This window comes from Pinus tabuliformis, chromosome 2_1 (genome assembly GCF_031772625.1).
Source record: "Pinus tabuliformis cultivar Carrire ecotype Pingquan chromosome 2_1, CPIR1, whole genome shotgun sequence".
Lineage (NCBI taxonomy): Eukaryota > Viridiplantae > Streptophyta > Pinopsida > Pinales > Pinaceae > Pinus > Pinus tabuliformis.
In genome coordinates, this window is record NC_142299.1 from 251,014,910 (window position 1) to 251,027,308 (window position 12,399).

At 37.2% G+C, this 12,399-nt stretch overlaps 1 protein-coding gene across 2 annotated transcripts in view; it reads left to right on the forward strand.

The window, feature by feature from the left end:
- LOC149199638 (mitochondrial inner membrane protein OXA1-like) overlaps positions 1-12,399 on the forward strand; it is a 145,876-nt gene that overhangs the window by 38,975 nt on the left and 94,502 nt on the right. For both annotated transcript variants that reach the window (XM_089402518.1, XM_089402519.1), the window contains 3 exons: positions 2,303-2,393; positions 7,904-7,948; positions 8,136-8,194. In XM_089402518.1, the coding sequence (XP_089258644.1) occupies positions 2,303-2,393; positions 7,904-7,948; positions 8,136-8,194 (195 nt within the window). The remainder of the gene's footprint in view (positions 1-2,302; positions 2,394-7,903; positions 7,949-8,135; positions 8,195-12,399) is intronic.

Below are 12,399 nucleotides of genomic sequence, written 5' to 3' on the forward strand. Positions count from 1 at the left end.
AGATCGAACTTGCGTGAGTGAGTGTGCAAATGGGGACGAAGTCTCTTTCTTTTATAGCCATCGATGTGGTCGAATCAGGGCTCTTCTAGGCCGACTTCTCTTGGCAGGGCCGACTTGGTCTTGGGGGTCAAAATGACTCTTTTAAACCCAAAAATAATAATTTTCTTTTGATATAAAATCGTCCAAATGGGACTTTGACACATGATAAATTTTCTTTTAGACTCAATAAACCCTAGAAGCATGAAGAACATGCTTGACTAGAAAAGTAATAATAATCATAATAATAATAATTTTCTTTTTCTTCTTTTTGCTTTTTACAAGAAATATATATTGATACAAGTACAAAGATAGTTATGAAGACTGAACCTAGTTAAATTTTCCAACATCTTGGAATTACATACACCCGTTCCGGTTAAGTGGGGGAATGTTGGAAATGTACTTCTCATGGATTATATGAATTTGTCATATTCACTTGAGAAGGAATATGAAGAGCCTCGAGGAAATATGAATAGGTGTTGGGGGTCCAAAGGACCTCTTTGAAGATGAAGCCAAGGGCCAAAGAAATGTATTAATATGTGTATCATTTGAATAAAAAAGCATCTTAAACTTATCATAAATCTATGTTTTATTTATGTGAGTCTAACACCAAGTTTGGAACTCAGCTCTAAGGCTCAATAGTTCCTGGAACATTTCCAAAATTGGTTGGAAGTTGATGTCTCCTGCTGATTGGAAGTGCTTGCAAATGGTGATTTGAAGATGACCGCAAATTGATGATGGTTTGAAGATGACCACAAACTATTGGAACTTGGCTCTAAGGCTCAACAGCTCCCGAAACATTTCCTGATTTGGGTGGAAGTTGATTTCTTCTACGAACTAGAAGTGCTTACAGATGGCAATTTGAAGATGACTGCGAACTGAATCATGTTCATGGCTTTGACTCTGTTAACAACTTTGACTTTTGCTTGACATTTTGATTGTTGGCTATAGTTCTAGCTGTGGCTCAGGCTCATTTGTACATGCTTGATTGCTAGAGATTCAAAACTAGAAGCTTGACTACTAATCACTGGTTTTATTCTTCTGTTAGAGACAGGGTGAGAAGTCAAAATATTTCCACAATGCTCACAAGGATGAAGATCAAAAACTCTGATCCTCCATGTGGCCAATTCGATGAGGGTGTTGGCTTCTATCGAAATTACGCCCGTTTACAATTCAATTCAAATAAATGTATAGGTAAGCTCACAAAAAAAGCCATTTGCAAGTTCCCAGTGTTAAAAATTGAACTTCAAGATTGACTGTGAGATGACGCTTGAATTGGCTCTGTTGGTATTGTTTGACATCAAGAAGTGGATATATTTTCTTTGAAATGTGTCAATCAAGCAATATACATTCTATTTTGACAGCTGGCACTTTGTCTGCCAGTCCCCTTCAAAGAATTGTAGCACAAAACTTGCCACTGAGGCTTTGAAGGAAAAATTTATTTGCTAAAACAAGGTAAGCAGCTTTGCGCACACAGCATTTTGCTTGGAAACGAAAGCTTCACTGATAATGCTCAGATTTTCAATATCATTTGCAAAACTTGCCAAAGCATGAACAGCATAAATACTGATGATGGGAGCTTTTTACTGCATCCGTCTTTACATATGGTTCTATATCCTCAGAAGGGATGTGGCATGCTCAAAACTGAACGCCCTTGTTAGAGTCATCAAGTGAGTACAGCAAAATCCCGAATGAAAGCATAGGCTGCACAAGAAATCAACGGGCACTGCGGCGTAGGCTGCACAAGAAAGAAACAGGCATTGTGGAATAGGCTGCACAAGAAAGAAATTGGCACTGCGGCATCTTAGAGATTGTCCTTGTTCCTTGTTTTTATTGGAGTGTCATTTTGCGCTCCCACTTTGTATTGCCACAGATGTACTGAACAGTCCTGGTGACCTGCATTTTGTCATTTATTGGACATTAATACACTGACCTTATCTCATCTCCTTTACCTTATCCAACTTTCTTAACATCTTTGGTATCCTCTTCTGTCTCTAACTCTTTATATTTGTGGTTAACTTCAATAGTTTTGTTTGAATGACTTATACTTCTTTATTTTGTCAGATGCCTTGAACTCCCATTAGTTCATTACTTCCATTGTCTGTGGATTTTCCCACTGGGAAGGTTTATAGTAATGTTTTTCCCTAGCGTTGTGATGAATATTTTTGTCTTGCTTTTTCCAAGGAAGCACAACTTCATTTATATTGTTAAAATGCTGATATCTTTATAGTGTACACAGTTGCTGATATTTTTGTTTTTGTTCCAGGTGGGCATCTATAGTAGGGACAACATTATTCATCCGCACTCTATCAATTCCCATCTTGATTTCTCAACTAAAAGCCACGTGCAGGTTGACGGTATGTAAAATGTTTGATATTATGCTATGTCTCACATGTGGGACAAAGAAATTTGATCTAATAACTTATCAAATGTGATTCATTTGTGGTCACTCATGAGAAAAGTACATTCTGCATATGCTTTGCACATTTTCTGGTCCTCCTCTGGAATGATATTACATTTGTAAATTCAAAAAGAGCAAGGCTGAAAGCCTTGTACGGATCCCTTTTACAAAAAGATACATCCTAAATGGGGCAACTGTTTCCTCATTTTGTCTGATGACTTAAGGAGGGTGTGTACGTCACTTATATGGAGCTGCCATTTATAACCAAATTAAAGGATATGAGAAGGGGTCGGTGTATATATGTGGAGGCATGAGATATTATATGGTGTTCCCTTAGCCACCCAGCCATAAAATATTATATGTTATTTCCTAGTTCATTTGGGGAGTTTATTAATAACATGAATAACTGTGGAAATCTCCATTGACGGATTTAATCCTCTACGCAGTTCTCTTCTGGATATTCTTAACAACATGAATAACTGTGTAAATCTCCAATCATTGATAATTGGGGAGTTGTCTATTTCTTTTTGAACGTGGTCAAATGTACACATGTTGCTACTTTTCTCCACCACCTAAGCCAACCATTGTGTACCCCGCTCATCTGTCATGATTGTATGTTTGAAGGTGGGCCATCCAATCCCAAAGGTATGATTTTTCATTATGTAATTGGGTTTTTATGCTTATTTTTCTTAGGCATACTTGGGCATGGATTACTGGGAGACTTGAAAGAAGGAAGGGATTTGTCTGTACTCTTGTTTCCTTGCCTTAATTGGGGTTTAATCCTAAATCCTAGTCCCGTGGGATTTCCTTTATTGGCTATTAGCCTTAGGAAGCGCGCTTCATGGAAAGCCCTGATTTTGGTTGTGTGGCCCCCTTTCCCGATACCATATATCTCAACTCCCCTCCACTCATTACTGTTATATAAAAATTAAACAAGTCTGTAAGTAGTAGTTAACTAGACAGAGGGCAAGATCTTTGATCATGCCCATTCACCAAGAGGCACCCAAGGCAGTATTTAAGCCAGGGCCTCCCACAATTGTAATCATCATTCAATCATTCAATATATATATATATATATATATATATATATATATATGCTTTTGTTCATTACTGAGCATTGTTGCTCCATCTGGTATTAGAGCCTCGTGGTCCTTTGGGAAGTTGTTACACAGTTCTCTCGTCCGCCATTCGACCCCTGTTCATCAACCTCAACAATTATGTGCCCTGTCCATCGTTCACTATTATGTTGTCATCATATTGACCACACTGCTATTCCCCGTCTTCCGTTGTTCCTAGCTTACGTCTTCCATCTTCTGTTGTGTTTCTGCCGCCAATTCTCCTCGACACCATTCCATCGGTCCACTGTTTCTCCCTGACACCATTTCACTGGTCCACTGTTCCGCGGATGTCGTGTCTACGTCCACCACTGCACTGTCGTCTTCCGTGTCATATCGGCCATCTTGTACGTCGTGATCCTTCCGACCAATTATCTTCCTGCCACTAGTTTGTCCTCTCCCATTCGACATACCGTCGAGCATCACGACTATCCAACACCACTTCCGATCTCTCCAATCATAACCTTTATTAAATCGGCTTGCTAGTTCATAATTTTAATAATTAAAATATTGATATATATTTATGTTTATATATTAATACTTATATATATCCTAATTATATAGTTTAATTTATATATATATATATATATATATATATAATTATTATTATTCAAAAAATATATAATTATATATATTAAAAAAGAAAAAATTAGGGTTAAGTTAAGAAAAAGGGTTAAGCTGGATAAATATACACCACCACATACCCGTTCGATGTTGTCATCTATGACAATGGCTGACTTTAGTAAAAAAATCAAGGAACTCCAGGACTCAACGAAGAGGATAGAGAGTCAGCTCGAGCAGAACCATAACGAATTTAAAAGGGATCATGCAATCCTTTCAAACAAGGTGAATCTAAATCATACTCAACAATGGTGATGTTGACCTGTATTTGCGATAAGTTGAAGATTACATGTGATCAAATACCCCAGAATAATGAAGCTACTCAACATCCGGACTCTGTAGAGACATCAAACTCATCAGACTCACATCCGAACCTTGAGTCTCCAAAGACATCTTCCATGCCTAATCAAGAAAATAATAACACGAATTTTCAAAATAGGCAGCTCTGGAATCAATACTCAAATATGCCGCTATCAAATCAATACCCCTTCTTCGCTCCGCCAATAGCTACATATCAACGAAAAGAAAAACTCGAGCTCTCCAAATTTGACGATAACGAGAAATGCAGTGTTGCATGGTTCAATAAAGCAAAAGAATATTTCGAGATTTACGGTATTGACGATGATGATGAAAAGGTTAGGCATGCATCCATGCAAATGGAAGGCGAATCATATAATTGGTATATGTGGTAGAAAAAGCCAACACTTGCTATTAGTTGGAGGAATTTAAAAATGCAATCTTTAAAAGGTTCCAAGGTGTCAAGGAAGAAGAGTTCTTCTTGGCACTCACCAGACTACAACAAAAAGGAGATGTGGATGAATACACTCGAGAATGGGAAGCTTTAGCTACACGAGTACCTGGATTATTAGAAACTCGTCTCTTTCAGTCATACAACACATGTTAATTTTAGGTATGTTCTATGCTTAGACCAATTTATTTCAATTTTCACAGTTAGCTCAATATCTTTTCCAGATTAGCAATCATATCAGCATTAAAGTAAACTGCAGATAGAACATAAACATAAATTGCAGAAGACAAGCCAAGACAACAGGACACAAGATGTGGCGCTAGCTAGGGACAAAACCCAATGTGGGGAAACCCTTGATCAATTCTTCTTATATGTTCTTCAATAGTTCAACAGAGAGAGAGATAGTACATTTACAACAGAAGTCAACACTTTGACTTATCTAGATAAGAGCATAGATCATCTCTCAGAAGATGATACGTGAGATCAGTTGAAGACATGCCGCTTCAACTGATTCTCCAAGGTGACTCCTTCACCTATCATTGTGCTGCATTTCGTCATCATGCTGCACCTCACCGCGCTGCACCATGCTGCACCCATCATCACTACGCTGCATCTCATCACGCTTCATTAATCATGACTGTACCCATCACTGTATTGCATTATGTGCCATTGCTGCACCATGTTGCCATACTGACCTATGTGCTGGCTGCATCTTGCTTGCTTGTTGCCCTTTGCATGCTTGCTATTGCATGCTAGCTGTCCCTTGCATGCTAGCTGTAACATTGCATGCTTGGTGTATTTGCTGCTAAGTACCATACAACTATCCCAATGTTAGTTAGTTGTCCCTTGCATGCTGCCCTCCTTCGGAGACAGATGCTGTGGCTGTTCCGACAGTTTCGGCAATTTCGGCTGTTCCCGGCAGTTCCAGCAGTCCTGGCAATTCCGACTAGTTTCGGCTTTTGTCGGCTTTTCCCAACAGTTCCGGCTTTTGCCCTCTATGTCAGCTTTCTCGGTTGTTTCGGCAGTTCCGTCTGTTCTCGACAGTTTTGGCTATTCCCGGCAGTTCCGGCAGTTCCCAGCAGTTCCGACAGTTCTAGCAGTTCCGACAGTTCTAGCAGTTCCAGCTTCTGCCCTCTAGATTAGGGCAGCGTTATCCCTTAGAATCTTTCCTACTACTAAAACCAAAAAACAAGTAGAGAGGAAGAGATCCTGAGTGTGTTGAAATGACTTGAAGGCCACCTCTATTTATACTAAAACGTTGAGCACAAGTGGGGTTTATTTGGTTGCTGGTCGACCTTGACGAATTGTCCCATAACACAAATAAATTCATATCTCCATGAATACTTATTGGAATCGGATGATCTTTAGATCAATCCTACACCTCTCGATGAGAGGGATCCAAGAAAAATATCAGCTTCCATTAATAAGATGACCCACATGGAGTTTGACCCTAGTTGCCAATTTTAACAACACAAGACTTAAACCCCATATCCAGGCTGAGCTTGCGCTTCATGACATCACTTCTATAGAAGTAGCAAGATAGAAGGCAAAAGACGCTGAAAAGAAGCACGAAAAGATGCAGTGGCCAAAAGGTGAAAGAGTTTATTCAAGACGAAGATTTTGCCAAGCTGTGAACACGGATAACACAAAATATGTTGCACCTCATCTTCGTGGAGGAGAAAAACCTAACTTGGAAATGCAAAGAATGGAAGAGGGCAAGTGCAAACGTTGTGGCGAAAAATGGACCCTAAACATAGATGTGATAAAGGGAAAGAAACCAAGAACTTGTATAAATGTGAAGCAACTAATGATTCAGATAGTGAAGAATCAGAGGTAGAAGAAATCGAAAATTCTCCAGAATTTTCTCCAAAACCACATAACGAGAATATTCTACAAGTGTCATTATCAACCATGACAGATATATCTCAACCCTAGACATTAAAGTTAAAAGGACACATAAAAAAGAGCAACGTAATGGTTTTGATCGATGCACGAAGCACCCACAACTTTTTGGACTCGACTATGGCGAAAAGACTCAACATTTTTACGTTTTCCATGCCCAACATGAAGGTTATGGTAGCCGGCGGTAAGAAAATTGAAAAGGCAGGGAAATGCCATAAAGTCAAATTACAGATTCAAGACTATTATCTAGAATCTCCATTCTACACTGTACCGTTGGGAGTAGTGGATGTGGTCCTAGGTATCCAATGGCTTCAAACCCTAGGTACTTACTCTGCCAACCATTAGAAGCAATTTATAAAATTTAAATGGGAAGGGCAAAAATACAACTTATATGGGTTCCAAGTTCCAACCCCCCGAGAATCAAATTGTATCATAATGCCAGATGATGAAAACGATTCGGAAGAGAGCACCAACTTATTTAGTACAATGTCATCAATTAGAAATTTTAAGTTCAAATTTGGTCAATGAAGAAGCACCAGAAGTCCAAGAGCTAATTCAAAAGCACGAAAAAGTATTCCAAGATCTTCCAATAAATTTGCTTCCTAAAAGAGAAATCAAGCATACAATCGAAGTCAAATTAGGATAAAATCCCATCTGTGAGCATCATAGGGGACTACAAGACTGATAATTATGACACTCCAACTTCCCACTCATCAACACTTGGTTACACAATACTTAAATAAATTCAATCATAAGATTATATTAATCACATAAACATATGGATTTCATTTTTTATAGTAGGACTTATAATGGATAAATATAACTTTGCCTCTAGTATGGTTAGAGCTTGTTGAGCTCCACTAAATTATCTTGTGGATTTTTATTTATTTATTAGTTTATTTTTATTCTATCATTGGGTAAAATTCGTTTGATTGTTTTTATGTTTCATTATATCAATCTTCTTTAAGTTTGTGGGAACTAGTGAACACTGATGACTTGAATTTATGCTTTTTTTCCTTAGAATCTAGAGCTTTCGAGTTCCAATGAATTCTCTAACATTTGATACCATCCAAAATGCAGTTGATGAGGCCACAACTAGAAAAAGTCACAGAGCAGATGAAAGAAGTATGGTACTGTTGATTATGTATATGTTTTAACTTTGAAGGCTTTTCGTAGATTAGTAATTTAGTATCTCTCTAATTTCTATGCATTAAATTCCTACAAGATAATCTATGTAGTTTGTACACAAGTTCTATTCACCTCTTGTTTTTCGGGTATTTGTTCACAGTTTTCATGTTCTGATGAAATGTAGTGTGTTGATCCTAAAGGCCTTGAGGAAGGACAACGCCGTGTGAAGAGTTTATTTAAGCAGTAAGTTTTTATTTTACATACCATGTTATATTCTTTGTTTAAGAATAGGTTGTTGTAATGAATATAAATACATAAATAAACATTACTAAACAATAAGAATAATAATGTTAATGAAATAAACCAAGGTAGACAACCTTACACCTTCATGACTAGTCAGTGCTTATAGAGTATACAGTCAGAAGGTTCATTGTAATAACTCATTCATTATCAACTATATATTTTTTTATTCATATCAACTCTTTTATGTTAGCCATCTTATGTTGGATATTCTCCTGTAGATGAAGTTTGAACTAATGTTCTTTGTACTTGTATTCGAGACCAACTTGGGCCAAATTGTGAGGTCACTCCCACCTAACCTGTGGTTAAATTTTCCGTTGTCTTGCCAATAGAATTGTCGGTTTTGATGCAAACAATTTGAGAAGTTTCTCTCAACCCTGTGTCTTTGAAGATAAACCGGCCTTGGCCATTTTCAAAATAAATTCGATTAAAGAATAAAAACAACCTGGTGTTAATTAAAGAAAATAATTTCAATTCTGGGTCTTTGACCACAAACTGGTCTTTAGTCATCTTAAAAATAAAGTTTTGTAGGAGAAGAGAAATAACCCACTGCAAATTCCAGAAGATGCTAAGAGGTATCTAGGAATCAATCATCTATAAAATAGGATTAGACAACCACCAGTGAAAGATGGATAAACTATATAAAATTTTCTACGGTTCACATAAATAGCAGTATTCTGGCCTGATTATATTTTGAAAAAGGAAACAAGGAGGGGGAACAACACAACCGATTGCACATTTATTTCATTCCTAAACATAGAAACATGATATCAGAGAAATATTGGCACAAGAAGATATGTAGTAACCGTAATGTATAATACAAAGATTTTAAAGCTGGCATTGATAATTATTAATTTGGTTAGATCTGACTGCTAGCAAGAGGACATATTAACCATGTCTATCCAAACTCTGCTCTACAATTAACAGCATTAACCTGTGATGTTTCATCCCAGTTGTGGTCGCCAATGTTTGAATAATCAAAGAAATTGAAACAAAAAAATGAACTTGTCAATAACCTTCACGACAATTTCAATAGACATGTTGGTGAAAGGATTCACAGTTAGAAGAAAATAAAATTGTGAGAATAACCTCTGATTAATTTATATCACCAATCACCTAGCTGCACAATGCTATGGAAGTAAGTGCTGTGGCTGATATGGGCACACCAAAAAACCATAGTTGAGGTCACACTGCTACACAAATTCACAGTTTTGAGCCACATTATATCATATTTTGTCACTGCTAACATAGTCCATTGAGGAGGTGAGGTCCACCATAGTAAAGATAATATTCGTGATGTCTAAAATAAATCATTGCCATCACAGGAATCACCAATCGGGACAATAATACATCATGATTCTTTGTTAAATTTTGAGGGAATTACAAGGAATCATGCGGCTATCCTATGTTAAATTTTGAGGGAATTACAAGGGATCATGTGTCTATCCTATGTTATTGTGTCAGATGTGACTGAAAGGGTGGCTACTTGTGGAAGAAGATTAAAAACACATTTTTAAGGTTTAATAAAGGTCTGCTGAGTAAAAAAAGTACCTTTAAGTTCCCATGTTATTAGCAAGAAAAATTAAAGAAACTTTGAGGGAAAACAATTCTGGTCATTGGCTGTTTAAAGTTCAGAAATACTGTTGAAGAAAAAAATTATTCAACTGCAAATTCGAAGAAACCAGAAATCAGGAAAGTTAAAATAGTAAAAGAATTATCAAGAAAAAATAACATTGCGATGTGAAGATAAATAAGAATCATCGCCTTTAACTGTCAAAGCAGTGGAATCACAATGCAAAAGAATGGAAGTTCTATCTTTTTCATTGTTAAGCATTAAGTTCATGCAGGGGCAAATTAACAAAACCATGGTAAGAGAGAATTATTATGAGTTTTGGTGAGAGAAAATAAGCTTTGTAGTTTTGAATCAATAGGGAACAACGACCACATGTTCACAGTGGTTCAAACTGTAGAGGAGTGTTCTTGTGTCTTGACAGAATCTATTTTGGGTTTCTTCTATCTTGAGCCATGAGAACTATGTAGGGGTGACTTTAGTTGAATCTGTGGGTAAATTAGTATGTCAAAACATCTATTAACTGTCATCAAGCATAGTGGCCCTTACAAAGATGTGGTTCATTTCATTGCAGGGTATTTTTAGGCCATCAAAGATTGATATGCTCCCTTATGTGACTCTCCATAACTATGGTGATCTAGAAGAAGATTAAAAAACAAAGGTTTTAAGGTATAATCAAATGATAAGGCAGGTTGCTTGAGAAGTAGTGGGACATGAGATACTGGTATATATCAATATCTTATCTAAATTTACTAAAGGAAATAATATGTGGTTGTCCCTGTTACCCACCCATGGGACCATGTGGGTAAACCCCTAGGAGAAAATTTTTCTCCTATTGTTTCAACCTACCAGCCAGCAGCCCTATCATGATCAACAGATAGCTAGCCTCTGATGCCTCTCATCCATCCTCCGGTTAGTGCTTTCTTTCATCTAGCTTGCTCATTGATGAAGGTGGGTCATCAAATATGATGTACATTAACCATTTTTGCATTCAATAGCTTTCATTTATGTTTAAGAGCATTTTAGTATGAATCATAGGTTGAATTGGATGATAGACTGTTTTTAGTTGTACTCTTGTTCCCATGTTTCACCTTGGTGGTTATCACTTGCCCCTAGTCTAATGTGACCTTCCTTGAGGCCTTTCTTTCACCATCCAAGAAGGGCACAAGTAGAAGGATCAAATTGATGTTGCATGTCCACAATAATCCATACTTAACATCTTCCATCTTCCCCTTATGTCCACATCCCATCATCAAGTTGATTGCTATTTGTCACCAATATTGGTTCCCTGTTTTCCTCATCATTGAATAGGGGCCTGAAAAATTTGCCCTAAGAGGTTGATGTAGCAAAAAGAAGAGAAAAACATGAGCCATGATGTTAAAATGCAAAATATTGCCTAAGATAAATGAAAGTGCATCGACATAAGCCGAGCCTGAGCTCTACTCACCTGATTAGCTCTCACCGAGTTCTTGGCTAATGCATGAGCTATCTAAATGAAAGGAACTTTGAATATCCCAATCCTGTTGAGCAATGAAAACCTTCATCTTTAAGGGGTCAATGGTGATCAATGAAAGCTTGTAGCCCAAGCTATATATGTAAAACAAAAGAGAAAAAAATTAATGATGAAAGAGACGCACAAGAGGGGTGGTAAAAATAGGTCGAGGAAGGGGGTAACTCGGATCCCACGATCACTCCCTTTTCACATCATAATGCTCAAGGATGTTGGAATTTTGTGGCTAGTACAAGATAGGGGCATCCTCCATGAAGTAAACCCCATGTTATGTCATTGATCACTTGCACCAATTGATTGATGGGTCAACCTAGGAACTGATCTTCCCCTTAGGGTTGGAAGTGCCTACTAGGGCCTTGTGATAACACTCCCATATCGAAGCGTGGTAAATTGTTTACAAATCATAAGCTAGAAAGACATTTGAAGATGGTGGTTATGTGAATACTTTGATTCCTTTTTCATTAAATATGACCCACTTTGATACTCTTATGGTTTGTGCACCTATAATATTGACCTCACTTTACTCTATGAGTATGTGTTAGATCTTTGCTCTTAGGTACAATGACTATCCCCTGAGGGATTATATGATTCTTCTCCAACACTTCGTAGAAGACATCCAACCCCACTTGATGACTACATTGGGCACTTTGACCTAGGATGTTGGCCACTTTTTGAGGAGCATTGAACTTGGGATGCCTTCAGCATAATTTATGACAGGCTTCTTGTAATATTCCATTTAAATATTCAATACTATTTATGACAAATTCCTTCAAGAATTTTTCTCGTAAACCCAAGGCAAATTAAATTGGAAATAAAATAGGGAATTTGCTAGAAATATCCCCTTTTAAATTATGATAATTTCTTGACATTTTTTTAATGAAAATACATAATAAAAATTTGCTAGAAACAAATCAAATTGTCAACCTTTAAATTACCAATTCAGAAAATTGGAGGGAAAATAAGGCAAAATCCCCAATTTATATATTACATAATCTTGAGAGGGGATTGCATCAATATTTCTTAGGAAAACTTGGTACCAAAAACTCTGTTGGTTTCTTCTGGATTCCA